Genomic DNA, 26,274 nt, shown 5'->3' with positions numbered 1-26,274 from the left:
CTCTAGCTCGAGAATCCCTGGAAGTGGGAACAGGAGTTCTAGAGTTCAGAGGGCACAAGTGCCGAGCTGGTGAAGGACAGGTCCAAACCTTGAATAGTGGAGGAACCACAGAAGGGCTGGGAATGTAGACCCCCGGTAGACTGGTCAGATGACAGCAGGCACAGGCGGTCAGGCCGGAACAGCTGGTAGCAGACAGCAGACGACAGCGGGCACAGGCGGTCAGGCTGGAACAGCTGGTAGCAGACAGCAGACAACAGCGGGCACAGGCGGTCAGGCTGGAACAGCTGGTAGCAGACAGCAGACAACAGCAGGCACAGGTGGTCAGACTGGAACAGCTGGTAGCAGAAGCAAGGTCAAGGTACAAGCCGGGTCGGTAACAGACGGGCAGCAACGGTACACAGGACGAGACAGAAGCGTGGTCAGACAGGCCGGAGGTCAGAGGCTGGCAGCAAGCAGACGTCGTCAGGAACAGGCCGGGTAACAAGAATCAGGAACAATCAGGTAGCAGAAGACAGGACAACCGGACACGCTGTAGACTGGACAGCACAGAGGCACAGTAACAGGTTCCTTAAGTAGCCCTTTGGGCACCAAGAACGGTCGCACGGCATGTCTGCGCGCGCCCGCGTGAAACCGTGCAGCTGTCCGTGACCCCGCGCACCCGCGTGCGCCCGTTCGTACCATCGCGCACCCCGCGTGCGCCCGTTCATACCATCGCGCACCCGCGTGCGCTCATTCGCAACATCGTGCACCCGCTTGCGCCCGTTTGTACCAACACGCACCCGCGTGCATCCGTTCGCGCCAGCACGCGCGTATGGATACTGGTTAGTTCTCAACTTGGGGATTCCGTGGGCAGGCCTTCCATAAGCCACTGGATCCTGGGGACGACCATGACACCGACTGTACCTGCTGCAGATGCCTGTGGTATAGAAACAGAACAACACCAGCAATTGTGGGTAGCTTCAGGTGTATACTGTGCAGGTGACACAATACACCAACTGTAACTACTGCAGGTGCCTGTGGTATAGGAACAGAACAACACCAGCAATTGTGGGTAGTTTCAGGTGTATACTGTGCAAGAGGCACAATACACCAACTGTAACTGCTGCAGCTGCCTGTGGTATAGGAACAGAACAAAACCAGCAATTGGGGGTCGCTTCAGGTGTATATGGTGCAGGAGACACAATACATCAACTGTAACTGCTGCAGCTGTCTGGGGTATAGGAACAGAACAACACCAGCAATTTGGGGGGTAGCTTCAGGTGTATACTGTGCAGGAGACACAATACACCGACTGTAACTGCTGCAGCTGCCTGTGGTATAGAAACAGAACAACACCAGCAATTGTGGGTAGCTTCAGGTGTATACTGTGCAGGTGGCACAATACACTGACTGTAACTGCTGCATCTGCCTGTGGTATAGAAACAGAACAACACCAGCAATTGGGGGTAGCTTCAGGTGTATACGGTGCAGGAGGCCCAATACACCCACTGTAACTGCTGCAGCTACCTGTGGTATAGGAACAGAACAACACCAGCAATTGGGGGTAGCTTCAGGTGTATACGGTGCAGGTGGCACAATACACTGATTGTAAATGCTGCAGCTGCCTGTGGTATAGAAACAGAACAACACCAGCAATTGGGGGTAGCTTCAGGCATATACGGTGCAGGAGGCCCAATACACCCACTGTAACTGCTGCAGCTGCCTGTGGTATAGGAACAGAACAACACCAGCAATTGGGGGTAGCTTCAAGTGTATTTTGTGCAGGTGGCCCAATACACCCACTGTAACTGCTGCAGCTGCCTGTGGTATAGGAACAGAACAACACCACCAATTGGGGCTAGCTTCAGGTGTATACTGTGCAGGGGGCACAATACACCAACTCTAGCTGCTGCAGCTGCCTGTGGTATAGAAACATAACAACGGGTGTATACAGTGCAGGTGTATACAGTGCAGGTGGCACAATACACCGACTGTAACTGCTGCAGATGCCTGTGGTATAGAAACAGAACAACACCAGCAATTGGGGGTAGCTTCAGGTGTATACTGTGCAGGGGGCACAATACACTAACTCTAACTGCTGCAGCTGCCTGTGGTATAGAAACATAACAACACCAGCAACTGGGGCTAGCTTAAGGTGTATACTGTGCAGGGGGCACAATACACCAACTGTAACTGCTGCAGATGCCTGTGATATAGAAACAGAACAACACCAGCAATTGTGTGTAGCTTCAGGTGTATATGGTGCAGGAGGCCCAATACACCTACTGTAACTGCTGCAGCTGCCTGTGGTATAGAAACATAACAACACCAGCAATTGGAGCTAGCTTCGTTTGTATACTGTGAAGGAGGCACAATACACCAACTCTAATTGCTGCAGCTGCCTGTGGTATAGGAATAGAACAACACTAGCAATTGGGGGTAACTTCAGGTGTATACTGTGCAGGAGTCACAATACACCCACTGTAACTGCTGCAGATGCCTGTGGTATAGAAACAGAACAACACCAGAAAATGGGGGTAGCTTCAGGTGTATACTGTGCAGGAGGCACAATACACCAACTCTAACTGCGCTAGGTTCCATCACAAGAAAAGAAGACACTGTCCCTGCCTATCCTTCTCTCTCCCTGAACGCCGCATCACACTTTACAAGGCCGTCGCATAGATGGCCTTATATAGTGTGGGACGTGTACTAAACCCCCTGAGCTAAAATTGGCCATAGGCATCCTGCCAATCCTGCCAGGACCCGACAATACATTACAGCCGCAAGCAGTTTTAAATTACTTTTTTTCCTTTAGAAATGTAATTTTGCTGTGGTATTGTTCAAAACTCATGGAAACTGTGCGCTATGTAAGCAGCCTTATATAGTGTGGGGCAATTATGGCTCTCATAGCAGAGTGTACTGTGATTGGCCAAAGCATGCAGGTCAGGTGCATGCTTTGGCCAATCATCAGATGTCAATGCATTGCGATCTTGCTGTGCATTATGGGGCATTCCGCGGTGCTCTAATTTGCTGTGAATGTCCCATATGTTTGGTTAGTTTGTGAGCAAATGACTCAACACGAACATCGGGCTCATCCCTATGGGGCAGGAAGTGAAGGGAATTCTCTGCAAAGGGACACAGATGGTGTAAAAATTCTGGCAGGGGTTATAACCCTCCCTTACTCTATCCAAAATGAAAAAAAAGGTTTTCATTTAGTTCTACTTTAAAAGGAGCTGGTAAATGTAACTCTTTGAATGAATCAAACAGTCTTAGATCTCCTGTAACTTTTAAGAATTCTGTTTTGTTTCATGTGAAAATCCCATTGAAGACCAGACTTGGGAGTCTGGAATTGTGCAAGAATTTGTGGTGGACTTTGATACAGATCTTGTACTATGCACTTTTACAACAATCAGATCACAGTTTTTGGGGCTCATTTAAGCTTTTTTGACACTTTGATGTAGCATTTTTATGTATTTATTGTCATTTCCATATTTTCATTGTTTTAAGGTTTTTTCTTCATAATTCTTCATAACGTTTCTTGGTTTGGACACATTTATGTTCCCAGGTATATGTAACTCAGTTGGAGTTTTGTACTTTGAGATTGCACGAATATGTTATAATATATATTAGTAGTGTCACACTTTATTTATTTTATTAATATCTAGGGGAGAATTTTTTATTTACCCAAACCAAAATTGATCCTCCGCTTCCACAGTAGACAGTGCCAGTGATGCAATGGACTGTCCTTTGGCATGCTCATGCCCTGTGCAAGGTTATGGACTCTGCCTCTGTCTTGCTGACATCCAGAATTTAGACTCCATTGGGCAGAAGGAGCCAGGGACTTAACTAGTGCATAGGACATAGAACGGAGGACTTTGGATCTGCAAGCCCACACAAAAATGATGATAAGATTCCTTTATTGAAAATTAATAAAACCAATGGATGCATAGGACACCTGCTGTGCTTATTATGAGGGGTTCCTATCATCTGTGCACATAGCATCTGGATCTGCACACTTGCTGTGCCCAATATGAGGGGTTCCCACCATCTATGTGCAGAGTTCCTAGGTCTGCACACCTGCTGTGCTCATTATGAGAGAATCTCACCATGTCTGGATTAAGTTTCTGAGTATGTACACCTGTTGTGTCCATTATTAGGGGTTTCCACCATCGCTGTGCTAAGTTTATGACTCTGCCCCTAGAGGAGGGCTGGAAAGGAGTCAGGAACTGGAGATGTCACAACTGGGCTCTCCAATGAATATGAAGCCATCAGTGATTAAGCCAACCAGGCAGTTTAAACATTCTTTTGGGTGGACAGTCTCTTAAACATTTCAAGTTGACCATCGGGTTCTGCAAAGCTGCTCATGGTGCTTGAGTAGTTCAGACGTTTGACCATTTCAGTGAGATAATTATATAGATAAAAACACAAATCTGGTATGATACTGGATTACACTTTATTATTCATATTAGCTATGTGGTCATCTGTGAAAATAAATTCCATGTGGACACCAAGGGCTCAGGATGATAGTGTTGGTCTGTCATCAATGTATCTCACTCCACTGTAGGCTTATTCTGTGGATGGTTAAAAAAAAATTACATTAAATTATCAAAAACAAACATAAAAAAGAAGTGTTAGCAACAACTGTGCATGTAATAAAGTGTCAACATAATAAATAAATATGTATATTTCACAATATGGTGGAGATCTGAAACTCTGTCATCTATAAAAAAGAAATGAAAAGAAAATGTGTATGAATAGATACGGTATATAGTATTTGTTGTATTAATTTTGAAACTCAGAGGAGGGTACTGTACAGATAAACCACTTCTTGACGATCAGTGTCAGGGCTGGGCTCAGCCCTTCCTTCTCAAAGCTGGCTACTCAGCTGTCAGATAATTGCCAGCTCCTATCTCTCCACAGTGACTCACCCGTTGATGATATCCTGCTCGTCAGTCCTGCCTACTTAAGCCGTCCAGTCCAGATGATCTCTGCCTTCGCCTTGGTCACATCTCTAGAGATGCTATCCTGTGTTCCTGTTAACCGCTTCCTGACCAGCGCACGCCGATATAGGTCGGCAGAATGGCGCTGGTGGGCAAAAGGGCATACGGGTACGTCCTTATTAAGAAGAGGCACTGCAGGTCCTGCAGAATCAATGTCTGTCGGGTGCCCGCAATCATGCCATGATCAAAAGGTAGAATGGGGAGATGGGGAGACTGGGCAGATATTTATTATATATACATGTTTTTTTTTTCCAAAATTGTCGCTATTTATTAATTTATTTCACAAAAAATAAAAACCGCAAAGGTGATCAAATACCACCAAGAGAAAGCTCTATTTGTGGGAAAAAAAGGACGTAAATTTTGTTTGGGTACAACGTCACATGACCGCGCAATTGTCAGTTAAAACAACGTATTGCCGAATCACAAAAAGTGTTCTGGTCAGGAAGGGGGTAAATCCTTCCAGGGCTGAAGTGGTTAAAGGCTTGATTGGTTGACATTCCTTCTGGCTCCAGATCCTGCTTGCTGTTCTACTAGGCTCATCTCTGGCTCCCTGACATTTTGGCGTGTCTAACTATCCATTCCGGTTCCTGAATACTGCTATGTTTTGATTACGTTTGCTCTGTTTACATGTTTTTATTATTGTTAAACAAGTGTGATTTAACTGTACTTCTGTTTCAGTCTGATTCATGGTTTCTGACAATAAGTGCCAATTCTACGTATCAGTGCGCATCAGTACCACCTATCAGTGCCCATCAATGTTGACTATCAGTGCCTATTAGTTCCGCATATCAGTGCAGCCTCATCAGTGCCTCTTCATCAGTACCAGCTCATCAGTGCAGCTCTTTCAGTGCTTCCTCATCAGCGCACATCAGTGGAGGAGAAAAATTACTTGTTTGCAAAATTTGTTTGCAAAAACTGAAAAGAAAAACTTTTTTTTTAAATATTTGGTAACAAAACATAAAAAAAAAAAAAACAGTGGTGATTGAATACCACTAAAATAAAGCTCTATATTTCTAAAAAAAATAAAAAGATACAAATTCAAAGTGTGACAGCACTGAAAGCTGAAAATTAGCCTGGGACGGAAGGGGGTGAAAGTGCCGGTATTAAAGTGGTTAAAGAGACCCTTTCTCTCCAATACACTTTCTGACCCCAGCTCTACCTCTGCCTTCTGTAGTGAAATCAGCAGGAGGAACACATGAGAGCAGCAGGGGACCCAAGAAATCAGTTCCAAAAAGTGTTGTTTTCCCATTGGACTTCGGGAAACTATTTCTCAGAAATGAAGTGTTCTTCACTAGCGCCAGAGGCATGTAGATCTTTTCTTGGAAAGCTCACTATAGAAACAGGGCTCTTCTAAGCAACAAATGCTTATATGATATTCTCTGGGCATATTCCATTCTCAGCATGGCAAGCAGTACAGCATGGTGGCGTACCTGTTCCGTCTCGTGATTGCTGTATGGCCTGCTATCTAATTGAGCATTTTTTAAATAATGCAACTATGGGTTATTATGATGATGCTGGAGTATAATGGTGATGATGCCCAATATTACAATGCTTTGGCCACTAGGGTCAGATTTATAGTTATACAACAACTTATACAAATATCCTGCAATAACCCACTCCTACCCCAGTTGACTGGCTAGCCTTGGTATCAAACTGCGAAACTCAGTTAGCATAGCCACACAAGGCACACCAGGGCTGGGGTTAGAGAGAATGTAAGAGGTACCTTGCCCGCTCTGTCAGTACTCCTACCACCAAAAGCTAGAAGTATAAAACAAACTGTCACCCGGCCATTTTTTTCTTGAAAGCTTTTAAACTGGTGCATTATATTGTTTTTTCTTTATTCTTTTTTGAAATCTTTCAACAAATTTAACAAATAAGCATCTCACATTGTTATGTTTGGAGACTGTGCTAGACTTTCCATTAAGAAAGTCTAGCACTAGCTCTGAATGTGTTGATTCTTTCTTCAGCTGTGTGTGTACTGTGATCTCCAGCTAATCTGGTCTATTTAAGCCAGCTTTCCAAAAAGCAATTTATTTTACAGAAAAATTACCATTCCTTTTCCCAAGTGTGTCAAAATTAGCTTAAAAATTAGCATTTTGAGAAAAACAAAAAAAAAACCTCTTATATATTTAATTGCTATTTGAGATATTTTTCTCTCCGCAAAAGAAAAAATGTAATGCAACCTGACACAAATAATATATATAATATAATATTAATTCTTGTACGTGGAGGGTGTCCAACTTTATTCTAATGCCATGTACACATAGTCGGACTTTCCGGCAAAAAAGGTCAGATGGAATAATTTCTTCAGATATTCCAATCATGTGTGGGCTTCATTTGACTTTTTCTTTTGAAAATTCTGACGGACCTAGAAATAGAACATGTTTTAAATCTTTCTGATGGAATCAGTTCCTATCGGGAAAACCGTTCATCTGTATGCTGTTTCCGACGGACCAAAAATGATGCAAGGGTAGCTATTGGCTACTGGCTATTGAAAATTCATTTTTCTAGTTCAGTCGTACATGTTGTACGTCACTGCGTTCTAAACGATCGGACTTTGGTGTGATCATGTGTAGGCAAGTCCATTTCAGCGGCACTCCGTCAGAAAAACTGTCAGGCCGCGTACACACGCGGGGACTGTTCGGCCAACTTTGTCCGCTGAACAGTGTTTCGGCAAACAGTGTTTCGGCAAACAGTCCGCTCGTGTGTGGGCTTTCAGCGGACAGTTTCAGCGAACAGTCCGCTGAACAAGGTTTTTCGGAAATTCCGAAAAACTGTCCGCTGAAACAAAGTTTCAGCGAACAGTCCCCTCGTGTGTAGGCTTGTTCGTCAAACTAAGTTCCGCGCATGCTCAGAAAGGATTTACACGCCGAAAGTTATAATGCAGTGTATAGGACGTCGTATTTTTCGTCCCGTCGTTGGTGCCGTTCACGTCATCGCGCACGGTTTCAGCAAACTGTTCGTTCGTCGTGTGTGGCCATGTCCGTCCATGCTAATTTTGAGTGGACTGTTTGCCGAAACTGTTTGACGGACAAAGTTGGGCGAACAGTCCCCGCGTGTGTACGCGGCCTCAGAGTTTATTCTAACGGAAAAAAACGGTCATGTGTATGCTGCATTAAAGTTATTTTATTATGGGTTAGGGCTGTGTTATACATCTATAAATTAAACCTATTTGACTTAAATTAAATCGTATATATTTTCCAGTGGTGGGTCTATTTTTAAAAAGTGTTTTGTTTGTATAATGCCCCGTACACACGAGCAGAATTTCCGACAGAAAAAGTCAGACAGGAGCTTTTCATCGTATATTCCGACCGTTTGTATACCCCATTGGACTTTCTACATCGAAAATTCTGACGGACCTAGAAAGGGTACATATTCTATATTTTTCCGACGGAACCAATTCCTATCGGGAAAGCCGTCGTCTCTATGCTGTTCTGACGTACCAAAAACGATGTATGCTCTGAAATTGGATCGATCGGTGTGGTAAAAGTAGCATTCGTAATGGAGATAGCACATATCTTCACGCAGCAAATTCTGTGAATTTTTAATGCAGCACATTCTTTTGTTCTTTATAATGCTAGAATAATGAAATTGTTTGTTTTGCTGCTGATACTCACACAGAATTCTCACAAACTTATTTCTTGATTATTTCTCGTGATCTCATGAATAATATGTTATATTTTAAAAGCCAAATCTCCATAATAATGTTTACAATTATTTTTTATAGTCGTCTTTTTTTTTTTTATTTCATCAAGATATCCTTTTTTTGTATTATTGAAAAATTATTTTCTATTGATCTCCATATCCATTTTTTTTTTTTGTGTCAAGTTACCACAGTAACATTATTATCTTGTATTTTTTAACCTCAAGGAGGTTGGTGTCCCTTGTTAATTTGACCTTGTATTTTAGAAATGTACCTGCCTACTCCCAAACAGTGAGTGTCCTATTTGAATAAAAACACATAGCCAAGTATTTTCAGAAAATAAAATATCAACAAAATAAACAGGGAGGCAATGCTGGAGAAACTTTTGGAATTTGCGAAGCCTTTTGGCTCCCAGGGCACACATCAAGTCTGTGGAAAAGAACATTTTTATCTTGAGGAGTCCATATAATTTGGAGCCCAATCTGCTCCAGGACTCCCAGAGATCAGGACCAGCAGCAGATGACATATATGTTCCCAGGCTGTGGTACTACAACAGGCTGCGTCTTCTGTCAGACCCCACTGAAGCCAGGTCATCACTTTCTTCTCTTCGCTGTAGCCTTCCCTCCACGCTTCCCTGCAGCCTTCCCTGTACCCTTCCTTGGAGGCTGTGGCTCTGGTGGTGGACTTGTGGCAGGAGGAGAAGTATGGGCGAGCTCATATATGTGGCTGTTGTCAGTTAGCTGGCTCCTCAACACCTTCTGAAGGACCTGAGAAAAAATACTCTCACAGAGAAGCCCTCCTCCAATTTTTGCAATCTTGTGGCTATATAGCAGCCAAAGGCCCCTTCAGTGATGTGGGGGCTCCTGAGGACCTCACTTTCTTCCTTAATGAGGCCCAGTGCTGGCTCCTATGTCATTGTATCCTTCCTGGGTCTCTTGGTTGTAAGGCGGATGGGAGGCACCTGTGATTGTGTGAGGCCACTGGGCCCGCTCACCTCCTGGCTGACAATGGGCATGCCCACCTCCTGGCTGACAATGGGCATGCCCACCTCCTGGCTGACAATGGGCATGGCTTCCTCCTGGCTGACAATGGGCATGCCCACCTCCTGGCTGACACTGGGCACGGCTTCCTCCTGGCTGTAAATTCCAGACCTTCCTCCTGGCTGAGCTCATCCTGTGTATAAAAAAGGGACATAGTTTTAGTTTTTAGTTCATCAACCACACACAATTTTCAGCTCATGACTTCAAATTGAATGTTAATAAATAGAAAAGACCACCACTCTGACCCCAACATTTTTCATTCTTGTCCCAAATATTTTTGGCCCCTACTGTCTATTGATATGTAAATATTTAAAAAAAAGATCATTAATTTGTTATCAATTATAACATCTAGTTAACATCATTAATATTAGGACAAAAAATTTGTCTAAAAATAATATACCTGACTCCAGCTGGGCGCATCCACTTCTTCCAGGATGGAAGGCCCAGGTTGTTCCTCGTCAGCTTCTGCTGGGGTTGAGGGAAGGGTGGAGGGAAGAGTGGAGGGAAGGGTGGAGGGAAGGCTGCAGGGAAAGGTAGAAAGTGATTCTCTGGCTTCAATCTGGTCGTCCAGAAACTGCAGTTTGTTGAAGTACCAGCCTGGGTACATATACATCCTCTGCTAATGCTCCTGATCTGAGTGAGTTCTGGATCTTATTATGCTCCTTCTTATACATGTTCCTCAAGATCCCAATTTTCTTTTCCAAGAACACAATGGTTGCATCGGGGACCCGAGTCTTCACAAATTCCATACGTTTCTCCAGTGTTGACCTCTTAGCTTGTTTATTATAATATAAGCTGTGTTTCACCTCCCACAAATTCCTCATCTCCCTATACTTGTCAATGAAACTGGCCATAAATTCTGGGTCCTTAAAGTGATTCATATTTTCTATAGGACAATGCACAAGACAAAAACACTAATGTCAGCCTAAACTTTCATAATCTTATCCCAATACAGGCCTCAATCTTGAAGCAGTATAGGCCACTGATGTACCAAAGTTAAGATGTTACCTTCATTAGAACGTTTTTCCTCCTTCCTCAGCACACCGAACGTATGTAGGACACACACACGCATGTTACTTTATATACACTGCGCATTTGTTGCCCGCGTCACCCATCCCTGACGATCTTTATAGTCTATTGATCGCCCCTTCTCTTCGGCGCACAGTAGGAGCGACATGGCGGAGACACAGCAGGTGTGTGTTAATTCCAGTAATGAGGAGGAAAGCCCGGAGGCAGAAATGTCACGATCCCGGAGGCGAAGATTTAAGGCTTCAAATATGTCCTTTGGTGAGATGGTGGATATGGTTGACATCTTGAGGACGACCAACTATGATGGGAAGTAGGGACCGTACCTAAACCCAAATGTGAGAAAGGCCAAGATCATGACTAAAGTTGTGAAGAGTCTGCACAGGAATTTTGGGGTACGACGATCCAAGGAGCAATTCAGGAAACGCTGGTCAGACATGAAACTGAGGGAGCAGGATCAGTACAGAAGGATCAAGAAAGTGCTTTGAAAAAGTAATTATTTCTCCTGTGTTATTATTATTATTATTATTATTATTATTATTATTATTATTATTTGCATGCTGCTCCATGTGCTTTTATTTAGTGTAGGACATTTTAAAATGGCAAGTTTCAGATTAGTGGGCACAGTAATCGGTCGTAGTAAACATTGTTCACTCATTAAATACAATGTTTTGGGCAGATACAGGTTAAATACATTTGGTCATGCCTAAATATCTGTGTGCAAAGTATACCTTTTGTTTCATTCTCATAGGGGGCTAAAGAATCAGAGGACACTACTTAGAGGACACCAGGAACCCCCCACCTGACAAAGAAGGGGAACTCAGAACAATAACACACCCCAAGGATCTGGAGGAAGGAGAGGTGGAGGAAGTGGGTGAACTTGTCACCACAATAGGTGAGTGTCTGACACACCAGTTTCAGGTAATATATCTATGCCTGCATATTTATAATACATGTTTTTCCCAAAAAAAATTGGTGACTATTGTGCAATAGCAAGCTCAACATTTCACAAGTGCAAGTGCACAATTCCTAATCCAGGACATCATGGTGTGGAATCAGGAAATCAACATCATATAAATAAACAAATAAACTAAATGTTCTTGAACAAAAAATTAAAAACATGATTGATGTGTTGGGGAGAATATAAAAGATCTTCAAAATGCAAACATTTTAAGAAGATTTCTGGTTTTAGAAAACCAATTTTTTTTGCAAATGTTTAAAAGCCAAATTTTGAAGATGTACACAGTGGGACTGATTTACTAAGATGAATGCGCTGCTCCGGTTCATACCTCAATTTGTGCGCCAGAGAAATTATTAAGTGAGCATATGAACCGGTGCATGCATAAGCGCAACTAATATGCGCACGTGATAATAATCTCCCATTGATAATAGCGCATGCCGTATCATTAACAGTCCATTCACACAGGGGCAACACGACTTCCAGCGCGACTTTGGGAGGCAACTTGCACACGACTTGAGTGTGAATCACAGCACGACTTGGGGCAACTTACAACACAACTTTAATTAAAAAAAAAATGGCATGGGTTCCCCTCCAAGAGCATACCAGGCCGTTCAGATCTGGTATGGATATTAAGGAGAACCCCGCACCAAAAAAAAATGGCGTGGGGGTCCCCCTCAAAATCCATACCAGGCCGTTCAAGTCTGGCATGGGTTTTAAGGGGAACCCCGCACCAAAAAAAATGGCATGGCGGTCCCCTCAAAATCCATGCCAGACCCTTATCCGAGCACGCAACCTGGCAGGCCACAGGAAAAGAGGGGGGGCGAGAGAGCGCCCCCCCTGAACTATACCAGGCCACATGCCTTGTTGATAAGGACAAGGACCTCATCCCCACAACCCTTTCCGAAAGCCGCCGAGAACGCCCGAATGTGGCTGAAAATAGCCGAGAACGGCCGAAGATAGCCAAGAGCGGCCGGAAATACCCAAAAGCCGCTGACAACGGCAGAAGAGGTTAGAAACGGCGGGGGATCGGCATACAACACACAGCCCCGATTTTCCCCTGATTTTAAGGGGAAAAAAGTGCGTGTTATACGCTGATAAATACGGTACTTTTGCACATAACATTGCAAGCAGATTACACAAAAACATTCTTGGCCAACATCAGTATCACATTTATTTTAAGGAGTATTTAAAGATAAAAATCGAAGGTCCACTTATCAGATTCCTCACCCCCTCTGACGGCCCATTGTTAACATTTTGGGAGGAGGGTTCGAGCTGAGTTTGAGACCCATAAAAAAAGCCTCTGGCACTCTGCCTGAATTTAAGAACACACATAACATTTGTACACATTTTAGGGGGTGTTTAGGGTAAAGCACTACAATGGAGCTGACAAAATACATTGTTAAGTGACTAGGCTAGGTGTATATGGGCCCAGGATAGCATGCTGGGGAGGTTAGTGAAGAAAAATATGCATGTAGGCCTAAAAATACAATAAAATACATTAGCAAACATTAAATACATATAATGCGATGTTAAAGGAGAAATATTACCTTAATATAGTCCTTCTGCAGGACCTGAAAAATGGCAGAACAGGTCTCTGGGATAATGATCCACAGAGCCTGGGGGGAGATGCCTGTCGAGAACTTGAGGTCCTGCAGACTTCTCCCAGTTGCCAAGTACCGCATTGTGGCGACTAGGAGTGATGGCTTGCCGCATGCAGGCATCCTGCCTACTAATATAAGGGGTCAGCAAAGCCAACAAATGGTGATAAACTAAGTCTGTCATCCTGAGAAAGTTCCTGAAATCATCAGGATTATTCTCCTTTATTCTCCTGCATCTCAAGCAGCAAAGGCGGAGTAACCAAATCTTGGTCCATGAACTCCTCCTCGCCCTGTTCATGAACTGGACTTGGGTCAAAGCTAGAAGCCCAACACCAAGCCCCTGCACAGCACGAACTCTACGACTAGTACGTACCCGCAACATGACTTCAAAATGGTTGGCTGGTCAGAACGAACTAACAGAATGCATTGAAGAACAGCAAGGCCTGTGAAGAGCGAGCTGAAAATCAGCTATGAGCGGACAAGAACGCACTGAAAAACAGATATGAACTGACGCACTGAAGAACAGATACAAACCCACAAGCACAAACTGAACAGCAGTTAAAGCGATCTGAAAAGCACGAGTCTGAAAAGAGTGAATCATCTCTAACCAAATGTAGCGCCGGCTCCTGAAGAGCGCGCGCTATGTGTTTTTCTCATTTAACATACCTGGAACCGCAGTTTGGTTTTGGGTTTAATTACACCAAATTATGGTCTCAGTACCAGTCTAGCTGGATTGCACTGTGTTCTGCTTGGCTATAGGTGGCGCTGGCATCTCTGGCAGGTGTGAGAACGCAGTTCAGCTGGGTGCGTTAAGTGCCATTCTTCTCGGAACCAACTCAGTGGGCATGTCATCCTGTTGTGCATTCTGGGAGAGGGTACTTAAGGTACTGACATCACGTGCTTCTGGGTTCCGGTCCAGAAGTGCTTTCTGTCTGTTTGGTCCTGGTCCTCCTGACCAGCCCCCAGGGCTCACATGGCCTGGGGTGCGGATCCATACAATTCTGAGTCTCGGGGCTGGCTAGCCCGAGGCAAAGTAACTGGAGGGAGGATTCAGAGGTGGTCCGTGCCGTCTCATCTGTGGAGAGGCCCAGCAACTGAAGAAGTAACCAGGGGAGGACTCTGCGGGGGAAGGCCATGCGGAAGGCTGGCTTCTCAGAAAGAGCTTGGAGGCTTAGTTGAAAGACTCCAAACGAATCTGCACTCGTACGGTATCGCCGGACCGGCTGCAAGATACTGTACTGTATTGTACAGGAACAGGCCCGGGATAGAAGAAAGGAGCTTCCTTAACTATCGGGAGTTATCTAAAGTCCATTAAACCCTAAAAGATAATATCCATCTAGAAATTACTTTAATAATTTTTCCCACAAGGGTGAAACTTCAACTAAATGTCCCAATTTTTGCTGAAATGTCACAAGCATGAACTGCCAACTTTGTCCATTCCTATTTCTTATTAAATATGATTCATAATTAAAGAAACATCTGGGTCTACTTACATTGAGGATCATCACATTTCATTGTACAATAGACATTGCAGCACTTCTGCTTGTCTGGACAGAATGCATCCCCTTCACACTCTCTTGTTATAGAGGTGCATGGCGCAAAGGTTTCATAAAATTGACATTCTCCTTCTTTATCTGCACACAAAGAAAATTATATGAGTACATTGTATATAACAGTTACATCATTCAAGATTTGAGCACTTCATGCAATTGTATAAATTATTTCACTTTTATTTATTCTTTTTAGACAGACCACCAAAAAAAAAATCCCCTGAATCTGATCTGCTATTGACTTAAAAAAAATAAGCACTACACATAAAAGCTCCTGCAACTCATCATACGCTATATGAACCAAAGCTTGGGGACACCTGACCATCACACCTATATTTTGTTTTACTCCCTTGTTATCTCTCACCTCAACTATTCAATCTCCCTCCTCATTGGACTACTAGGCCTCTACACAGACAATCACCCTTCAGTCTCCTTCAGTCTACATTACCAACTGTTCAGTGTCCTCCACCCTTCTCTATCAATCCCTCCATGACCTCCGTTTAGTGTCCTCCACCCCTCTCTGGCAATTTCTTTACTGACCTCCGCTTAGTGTCCTCCACCCCTCCCTGTCAGTCCCTCTACTGATCTCCGCTCAGTGTCCTCCACCCCTCTCTGCCAATCCCTCCACTGATCTCCACTCAGTGTCCTCCACCCCTCTCTGCCAATCCCTCCACTGATCTCCACTCAGTGTTCTCCACCGCTCTCTGCCAATTTTTCCACTGACCTCCACTCAGTGTCCTCCACCTTGTGAGCGGTCAGTGTAGGGACCAGATATTTGTCTGTCTGAGAAAGGGAATAGTGGTAGGGAAAGGTTCAATACAAGTAGGAATAGGACAGGGGCACGCTATCTTCTCAGGAATCCTCCCAATTTAGACACAGACTCGTCAGGCCCAATTCTACCCTCCGAGGCAGACATGCCTTCCTGTTTGTGACTTTGAGCAGTTACTTAAATATGAGTATTGTTATTTGATACTGGACTCAGGAGTGATTACTGTCACCACACCACACTGCACCCACCAACAAGTGTCCTTCACCTCTCTCTACCAATCCATCCATTGACTTCTGTTCAGTGACATCCACCCCTCTCTTCCAATCTTTCCACTGGTTTACGGTAATTGTCTTACACCCCTCTCTTCCAATCCCTTCACTGGCTTCCAATCAGTGTCCTCAACCCTTTCTACCAATGCTTCCACTGGGTTTCACTGAGTGCCCTCCATCCTTTCTGACAGTTCCTCCACTGGGTTCTGCTCAGTGTCTTCTATCCCTCTCTACCAATCATTCCTCTGGCTTCCAATTTTCTGACAAATAATATTAAAAAAAAATAACAAGAACATACAAAGAACATACAAAGTCAGATACAACTGTGCCCCAAGCTACATTACCAATGCTTTCTCAAAATGTCACCCAAATCGTCCTCTCCTCTCCTCTCCTTTGCTCTTCTGCTCTCTAGCTCTCCCATCACCTCCTCCCATGGTCACCTCCATGCCTCTTCTAGAGACTCTCCCATCCTCTGGAACTCTCTCCACCAATCTTTATGACTGTCTCCTACTCTGTCCGCCTCATCTCTTTAGGGAAGCCTATCCCACCTCAACCTAAAAACTGAACTTTTACTTTCTTCTGTTTTTATCAGTTTATCCTTCACACAGTTATTATGTTTTTCTATCACATTCCTCTCTTCATTAGAATGTAAGCTATTATGTGTAGGGCCCTCCTAACCTTCTTGTCTTGTATTGCATTGTAACTGTACTGTCTCCTCTTATATTGTAAAGTGCTGCACAAACTATTGGCTTTATATGAATCCTGAATAATTATAATACATTTGAAATTGTTGGTACCTGGCACAGGTTTCTGGCAATTGTATCCACATACGTCACAGCACTTCTCATCCTCTTCACAATCCTGGTCATTTTTACATGTATTTTCAATAGGTTTATCACATTTCTGTATATTTGGGCAGCTTCCAGGTTTCTCTGTGAAGAAGACCGAAACTGTCAGTCAGTAACATTCTCCAGATGCACACATTATGATCCCAATGCAATAGGAATTGTATGAGAACAGAAATATTACATCTGTAATTGTGGAAAGGAGTGCCAATACTGCCCCCTGTTCATACATGCCTATCTTTTAAATCAAGATTTGGAAGCCCGTATAAAATCCAAAAACAGGACAAGGTTGTAGGAAGCAGGAACACATTGCATTAAAGCAATTTGCAGAGCCCACCTTAAGTAGACCATATACAACATTTCCATCAATTTTGATTGACTGGCAATCAAAGATATGATCAGAAGAGGTTGTTTTAAACCAAGTACCCTACCATCCATGCGTTTGATCTATCAATACGAACCGCTTCAACACAATTTTTAGAAACTTCCATTAAAATATTAAAAAAATGATGCAGCAGGTTCAATTGTGGTAGCATCAATCTCTTGTGGGTATGCTCATCTCCTTCCTGGCCTTCCAGGCTGCATGGTAAAGGTCTGATATAGATCTTGGTGGGACCCATGCGTTTGTTAAAAAAATAGATCCTGCTCTTTTAAAGCATGTTATATGTCACAGTGCTTGTCATTTGACCCCCTGTAACACCTTAAAAAAAACCTGGATGATCCTACCAGTTTCTCCCCTCCCCTCTGTAACCACTTTCAGAATGGACCATTCTGCTGGCTTAAGACCGGAGCACTTTTTGCGATTCGGCACTGTGTCGATCCCAAACAAAATTGATGTCCTTATTTTCCCACAAATAGAGTTTTCTTTTAGTGGTATTTGATCACCTCTACGGTTTTTATTTTTTGCTCTATAAACAAAAAAAGAACGACAATTTTGAAAAAAAAACACATTATTTTTTACTTTTTGCTATAATAAATATCCCCAAAAAATATATAATTTTTTTCCCTCAGTTTAGGTCGATATGTATTACCTTTTTAAGTACATTTTACCTACATATTTTAGGTAAAAAAAAATCTCAATAAGCGATCATTGACTAGTTGGCGCAAAAGTTATAGCATTTACAAAATAGTGTATAGTTTTATAGCATTTTTATTATGTAATGGCAGTGAGCAGCATTTTTTATTGTGACTGCAACATTATGGTGGACACATCAGAGATTTTTGACACATTTTTGGGACCATTGTCATTTATACAGCAATCAGTGCTATACAAATGCACTGATTCCTGTGTAAATGACACTGGCAGTGAAGGGGTTAACCATGAGGTGGCAGTGTAGGGGTTAAGTGTGAACAAGGGCGTGTTTCTAACTGTGGGGGGCAAGGCTGTGTCACAGGGAGCAGAGATCAGTGTCACTTGTTGCTAGGCAGAGCGGGGAGATGCTGTTTACATCGGCATCTCCCCATTCTTCCTCCCTGTGAGACGATCGCTGGGATCGAGTCTGCGGGACCTGCAGTCGGACTCACGGGGGCCCCGATGGCACGGCAGCAAATTCAAAGGGACGTACCTGTACGCCCATTTGCCTGTCCATGCCATTCTGCCGACTGTAAATATCTAATTTAACAGCCGTGATTGCGATCACATGACCCGTCAGCTCTGGCCTCTTCTCCTCCTCCCCTCCAAACTGACATCAGCAGAGGAATCTTAGCCCCGCCCGCTGAATCTGTCAGAGGAGAAAAGGAGAAAGCTGGCCAGTCATGTGATCGCAATCTCGGCTGTAAAATGAGGTATTTGCAGCATTTAATTTTATAAATCACACACACAGGGGGATTCATATCAGACCTACCACGTATTACATTTAGGGGGTACCCTCACAACATTTTTTATTGGATTCTACTTAAAATCCATACCTCCAACCACCATTCAATGGCCTCCACCAGGGCTGGACTGGGACAGAAATTTGGCCCTGGACTTCATCCAGACCGGCCCCCTTACATCAGAGTGGCCCATCACCAGCCCCCTTACAGCAGAGTGGCCCATCACCAGCCCCCTTATAGCAGAGTGTCCCATCATAGCAGAGTGCCCCATCACCAGCCCCCTTACAGCAGAGTGTCCCATCACCAGCCCCCTTACATCAGAGTGGCCCATCACCAGCCCCCTTACATCAGAGTGGCCCATCACCAGCCCCCTTACAGCAGAGTGGCCCATCACCAGCCCCCTTACAGCAGAGTGTCCCATCATAGCAGAATGTCCCATCACCAGCCCCCTTACAGCAGAGTGTCCCATCACCAGCCCCCTTACATCAGAGTGGCCCATCACCAGCCCCCTTACATCAGAGTGGCCCACTGAGCCATCGGCCCACCGGGAAAAGTCCCAATGGTCAGTACATGCCTGGCCTCCACCCCTCTCTGCCAATCCCTCCACTGACCTTCCCTTAGAGTCCTTCACCCCTCCATTTCAAGCCCTCCAGTGGCTTCTGGTTGCCCATCTAATAAGATTAAAAAAAATAACAAGAACATACAAATCCAGTCACAACTCTGTACCAAGCTACATTAACAATGTCCTCTTAAAATATAACCAAAACCAACCTCTCCACTCCTCCCAATACCTCCTGCTATCTAGCTCCCTCATCACCTCCTCCCATTGGATTGTAACTGTATTGTCTCCCTTTATTTTGTAAAGCTCTGCACAAATCATTGGCTCTATACAAATCCTAAATAATAATATATTTTAAATTTTTAGTACCTGCCACAGGGTCCTCGCAATTGTATCCACATATCTCGCAGCACTTCTGATCCCGAAGACAATCCTCATCAATTTTACATGTATTATTAACGGATGAACATCTTACATATACATGTGGGCAGCTTCCAATTTTTTCTGTGAAGAAGACAGAGATGAGCAGTCGGTAACATTCTCCAGCTGCACATGTTGCTACCTAAATGTGATAAGGGTTGCATGAGGACAGAAATATGAATATAACATCTACAAATGTGGAAAGGGGTGCCAATGCTGTCCCCCTGCTCATACACCTCCATCCTTTAGGTCATATACGGAAGTCCATATACCATCCAAAAACAGAACATGGTTGTAGGAAACAAAGTTTGAACACATTGATTTAAAGCAGTTTGGAGAGCCCATCTTTAGCAGGCCATACATGTGGCAACTTTCATTCAACTTTTCCATCATTATTGATTGACTGGGAATCAGACATACGATCAGAAAAGGTTGTCTTAAACCAACCACCCTACCACCCATTAATTTAATCCATCAATACAAACCGCTTAGGTTTCTTTTGTAATTTTGATAAAAGTGATCAGATTCTTTTAGCAGGTTCTATCCCAGAAGTATCAATCTTGTGTGGGTATGCATGTCCCATTCCTGATCTGCCAGGCTGCATGATAAAGGTCTGATGTGGATGTTGGTTAGACCCCATGCTTTTTCTCCACCCCCCTCTATACTGGCCCCCACCAGCACCGCTGGGAAATGTTCAAGCTCCTTTCCAGGTTGTTGATGCTTCGTAGTGTTTGCCACCTGATTTTCTAGATCCAGGATCTGGGCTACCAGAGAAACAACTAGTTCCCATCTCACACAGCACAATTCCCCCTTAAATGGTTCTTCAAGGAACACATACATGGAACAAGATGTGCACTGGGTCGCATCACCAATCCTGTTGGACATTTTAACCGCTACTCTAATAATATTGGGTTTCAACAAAGCATAATCACAAACCAGTAAAATGCAACCTTAAAAGCAATCCAACTCAGACAGTTGCTGCTGACCTGGTATTGTGCAGTGGCATGACATCAGCACCAAGTCTCAGCTCCTATGTGTTTCGTCCAATTGGACATTCTCAGGAGGTCCTAGGACCAAACCTGTGTGCCAGTGAGTGAAAGAGGCTTAAAGGGGGTGTACATACCTGGAAGGATCCATATTTTAACACATGCGACTGATACTGTATTTGTTGTAGGAAACATATCTAGCCAGTCTTTGCTTCACAAGAAGGTGGTGGTTGGTGTTTTCTCTGATACACAAGATTGGAGCAATTTAATAAGTTGGTGTAAAATTAACCTTCTTACTTTGGCACTAGAAGTGTTTTTGGGACATTTTACTTGCCTGTTTTTGGACATTGAATGTAGATGTTAAGTTTTTGATATTGCACTTGATATCATTTATAATTTTTTGTTAAGGTGCATCTATGTATGTGTGTGGCACTGCACTGTCTGTTTATTGTAAAGATAAGGATATTGCCGCTCAAACAGCAGAAATGTAAAAATTGCTCTGCTCTATAGAGGGTTGTACAGGGGTGAGAATCAGGGGCGTAACTATAGGGGGTGCAGCAGTCGCGACCGCAACTGGGCCCTGTGATGCAGGTGGCCCATGCAGCCCCCTCTACATATGGCCCGGCAGCAGCATAGGCAGCTAGGGGTACCAGTGCACCATGCACATGGGTGGCTGGAGGTGGAGGGTGACTAGTAGAGCTCCATGCTCGACTATCGCACTGGCTGCTATTTAGTTGTGCATTCCCCGCATGACCTGTGTCCTCGGCCGGCTCCTCACAGTACCCCTCTCCTGCTCCATGCATTGCCGCTCAGTCCAATGTCTGTTCTCCCCAGCCAGAGTCCCGCCCCCCCCCCTGAGTCCAGCCCACACTGCACTGCATACTTCTCCCGGGTAAACAAACTTTAAGCACATAGATGCAGTGCAGCCCTATGAGAGCCCCCCGGAGGACACTGCATGCTTTTCTGCCAGCCCCCCTCCTCCCCCGTCATACACAGATGATGAAAGGTCTTTCTGGGAGATATGCTGATCACACACTGGATAGAGCCCAAGCCAACATGGATGAGTGCACGGCCTACAGCTTGGTCATGGTGAGTGAGAGGACCCCATCCCCCACACACCATTACATACCCCCTCCATTTCCCCCTGGGGACAGGGACCCCCACCTCCCCTGGGGACAGGGACCCCTTCTCATCTGGGGGCAGTAACTTCATCTGCCCTGGAGAAAAGGACCTCATCTCTTCTGGGGACAGGGACCCCATCCTGCCTAGGGACAGTCCCCCAATGGGGCACCTAAAAAAAAATTAAAATTAAAAAAAAACGCTGATACCAGTGGTGGAACTACAGGGCTCACAAAGGTCATACCTGTGACCACGCCCTGAAGTTCCACCACCAGACTCGGAGGGAAGGGCCCTGGCTGGGGTTCAGGGGGGCCCTTCATTGTTTCTTGCATCGGGGCCTTGAAGGTTCTAGTTACGCCACTGGTGAGAATAGAATGGGTTAAGCAAAGAATTGTACAGATGGTGGTAATTTGGAGGAAGGTGGGGGGGAGTACAATGTAATACAATCTGCAATTAAAATATTGTTTTCCGGTTTCTTTCTTAGAGGAGTATTTCAGCAGTAAAAAATGGTTAATGCGTGTAAATGCGTGTAAATGCACCTAAGCTCTAGGAGCATATAACAAAGGTATAAAGCTGGTATACACGGTGCATTATCTTTTCATTCAACCAGCAGGCTGAACAAAAAAACATACTCCCCTATATACTATTATATTCTGACAGTCTGGTGACTCCTTCCCTGTCAGAATACACTGATCAGCATTGCAGATCCATTGGCTGCATCAGCTGATTGAATGCTGTTTTTTTTCCCAGCAGGACCATTGGACAGAAGCTGATAGAATGATCTGCTTCTGTTGAACAGAAAGGGCTACACACAGAGCAAAATTCAGCTGGTTCCTGCTGAACTTGCCAACATTTTGATCCATTTGTACCCAACTTAAGAGGTCTGTTTTATCAGTGAAACACCCTCTAGTGTGCTAGGCTGTTAGTGTAGCTGTTAGTGTAGGAAATTTTAAGTTTAGCTGAGGATTAAGCCTGAGCTGTAAACCTGGGTCAGAGTTCAGTGACTCAGGGCTGGATGACTCATCCTAGCAGCCTCTCTGGTGCCTCACCCTGTTTTCTGAAACATTGGAGAATGTTATAGACGTAGTGGGGGGAGGCTAGGAGGAGCTGCTTGGAATATTTATGAGGACCTCAGCCAATCCCCAGTAAAGGGCTGACAGGGAGCAGGCCACCTCATAAATAGGCATGAATCATGCCAGCAGGGGCAGTTGGGTAGAAGATGGAGACAGGAGGCTGTTGATGGCCCTTGAGGGTGTCGTTTAGTCTGGGGAAGGGGGCTGACCTTGGGCTGGGGCTTGGGTGCTGGATAGTGTTAGGGGAACAGTTTGGGCCAAGCATGAGTTTGAGACAAACATTGGCTGTTTGTCTATTCGATGAACATCTGACTTGTCAGGCGTTCGACCATTTGCTCGGCCCACCGAATGACCACAATGCACTGCGCTGCCATACAGTGCATTGGAAGCCTTGATTGGCTGAAGCAATTAAAGCTTTTCCCAATTAGGGCACACAGCACTGTTAGAGGCATGACTGGACACTGTCACGATGAGTCTATCCAATCATGACTCATTGCTCTTAATCCTGCCCCACACTATAAAAATATTCTTCCCTAGCGAGTTAGTGTGCTATAGTGGACTATTGTGATTCTATTGTGAGTGCAAAGTATCAGAATAGTGTGAATCTAGTGATAGTGCAGTATAAGTGTAGTGTGACCATTCATTTTTACTTTAGTATCAGTTTAGTGTGAATATAGTGATAGAGCAGTGTGAGTGTACCATTAATTTTTACTTAGTGTCATTTTATTTTCTCAGGCATTGTTTACTGCAGTATATTGCAATGTGTTATTGCACATTTACCTCAATATATTTCAGTGCATTGGTACACATTTACTGCAGTATATTTCATTGCGTTGGTGCTCGTTTACCATTGTATATTTCAGTGCAGTATATTTCAGTGCGTTAGTGCACATTTAACACAGTATACTTCAGTGCATTGGTGCACATTTACTGCAGTATATTGCAGTGCGTTATTGCTCATTTACTGCAGTATATTTCAGTGAGTTGGTGCACCTTTTCTACAGTATATTGTAGTGCATTAGTGAACGTTTAATGTAGTGTATTTCAGTGCATTAGTGCATGTTTAACACATTATATTTCAGTGCATTACTGAACATTTAACGCACTATACTGCATTGCATCAGTGCTGTTTTACTGCAGTATTTTGTAGTGTGTCAGTGGAGTGTGTCTGCTTAGTGAGTGCTGAAGTTAATGTGCACAAAACACCACTCTCCATTAAAGTGCATTCACGTAGACATTTCCCCATCTTTATTACATTTTATTAATAAGCCCCCCATCATGTCTGGGAGGCCAACAATGAGAGGCAGAAGTTCCCATGGCACTGTGAGTGGGCCAGCAGCATATGTGTCCATGGGCAAATGTGGATGTGGTCAGTTCTCAGGCAGGGCATCATTTCCTCTGTTTGGTGATGTTACACTTGCTATCCAGCCACAGCATGCAGAGAAGGTGGTGGACTGGCTTACTAAGCCATCATCATCCTCCTCAACCTCCTTCACCCAAGCAGAGATGAGGGCAGCTGCCAGAGAGGCTTAATCTGTCTCCTTGTTCACAGCTACCATAGCTCCCAACTGTCCCTGATTTCGAGGGACTGTCCCTGATTTGGAGCAATTTCCCTCTGTCCCTCATTCCCCCCTCATTTTGGTCTGATCCATATTCTTGTATATAAAATGCACGTTTTATCTTTCAAAAAGTGTTTTCCAGTGCTAAAACTTTCATCCAAATGTTATCAAATGTTTTATAAATTTTAAAGCCAATATAATGGAGTAGTAATGGTAAAAAAAGCACCTGTGGATTTAATTACCTTTTTTTTTGTTAATTCAACTTTAAGGGGTGTGTCAGCGGGTGTGTCCCATGCCTACATACATTTCCTAGTAGGTTTCCCTCATTCCCATCTCAAAATGTTGAAAGGTATGCAGCTACTACTGCCATAGTCCCAGCATCAGGCATGGAGGAGACAGCTGAGTTATTTGAACACAGTATCAGCCACTTGCCCCTTGATGATGCACAGTCATCAACAGTACCTCTTTAGAAGGGGCCTCAAACTGGTGGCCCTCCAGCCGTTGTGAAACTACATGTCCCATCATGCCTCTGCCTGTGGGATTCATGCTTCTAACTGTCAGCCTTTCAATGCCTCAGGGATTTGTAGTTTTGCAACAACTGGAGGGCCGCCAATTTGAGACCCCTTCTCTATAGGGTTACGATGTGAAGGCACCAAATATAAAGGTGGGGATTTTATGTGGCGCTATCTATAATGAAACTACCTGTGTCTATTTAATAGTCATAAATAACACAATACACTGCAAGCAAATGTGCAAATAATGCAATACAGTCCAAACAACTGTGCAAATAACGCAATAGAGTGCAAATAAATGTGCAAATAATGCCAATAATAAAGGTGCATAAAATATCCGTAATAAGGTGCAAGAGAATATGAAACCGTAGTAAAGTGCAACCAAATTACTAAAAATGGTATCCAAAAAATATGTCCATGCAAATGGTGCAAATCACAGAAAAATTATGCATATAAAAATTTAAAATTAAAAAAAAAAAAAAAATCAAGCCAAAACAGTTTGCAAAATATAGTAAAGATCCAGTGAATTGTGTGAAACAAAGTCCACTCCAGTACTGTGCAATCCGTCCAAAACAGCTAGTGTTAGACTGTGCAGTGTGAATGGATAATGTGCAATCTAGTTCCTTCTTATGGCTTCAGTGCTCAACATGCACCCCTCGTTTCCCCCAGCCTCTCACCTCAAAGAAAGGTCCTAAAAGGACCAGATGCCGCTTAAAGAGTAGTGGGTAGTGGGATCATCCACCTCTTGTCAGTGTGCCTCCGGGACCCAGACTATGATCTTCCACTAACAGCACTCCGGATATATAAAAGAGCAAGGGAGGGGGCCGCCAATGTGTAGTATCATAAAAACCTAATTTATTAAATAAAACATCCACACTTACATTGACATAACGAACAACAGATGTAAATACCGATGCTTCCGGTCTCGGCCGCGACTCCTTCCTGACGCGTTGCGTCACGTATCACATGACGTATCACGTAACACATGACTTTCCCCCCTTGTCTAATTAACAAATTGTTAACAATCAGAAAAGAGCTTTAAAGTGGTTGTAAACCCATAAAAAAATACTCACCTTAGATCGAAGCGCCCCCAGCGGTCCCAGCACACAGGTCTCCCGGAGTTATTTCTGGGTATCATGGGCTCCGGCGCTGTGATTGGCCAGAGCCACGATGACGTCACTCCAGAGCCACCAGTAATGGCACATCAGCTGAAGCAATGGCACAAACAAGCCGTTGCTTCAGTGCACATGTTCTGCTGACATTGGCACATGCTGATACAGGGGATATCTCCTAAACAATGCAGGTTTAGGAGATATCAATGATAGCTACAGGTAAGTCTTCTTATAGAAAAATGGTTTGTAAGGGTTTACAACTACTTTAAAACAAGCCATGACTGACCTCTGTAGCTGCTTGTACTGTGAAGTCATTAGTTCTAAAAAGCCTTCAAAGATCACAGCACAGACCATAAGCCTCGATTCACACGAGCCTCCTGGAGAAATTTGATCTGGGAAGTAAAAACAAAATCTATACTTACCAAATCACTTTCTTCCC

The 26,274-nt window shown here is 44.0% G+C and overlaps 1 protein-coding gene across 1 annotated transcript in view; it reads right to left on the bottom strand.

Moving 5' to 3' along the window:
- The window catches only part of LOC143986826 (uncharacterized), a 133,785-nt gene that overhangs the window by 106,421 nt on the left and 1,090 nt on the right, over positions 1-26,274 (bottom strand). Inside the window, exons 2-4 of the mRNA XM_077485234.1 lie at positions 19,424-19,558; positions 16,633-16,767; positions 14,741-14,881 (exon numbers count right to left, since the gene is read on the bottom strand). Of these exons, the coding sequence (XP_077341360.1) occupies positions 14,741-14,881; positions 16,633-16,767; positions 19,424-19,558 (411 nt within the window). The remainder of the gene's footprint in view (positions 1-14,740; positions 14,882-16,632; positions 16,768-19,423; positions 19,559-26,274) is intronic.

This window comes from Lithobates pipiens, unplaced genomic scaffold (genome assembly GCF_037356315.1).
Source record: "Lithobates pipiens isolate NorthernLeopardFrog02 unplaced genomic scaffold, aLitPip1_a1.2 Scaffold_18, whole genome shotgun sequence".
Classification (NCBI taxonomy): Eukaryota; Metazoa; Chordata; class Amphibia; order Anura; family Ranidae; genus Lithobates; species Lithobates pipiens.
Note: the sequence above shows the minus strand (reverse complement) of the source record. Positions and strands in the feature narration are given on the sequence as shown.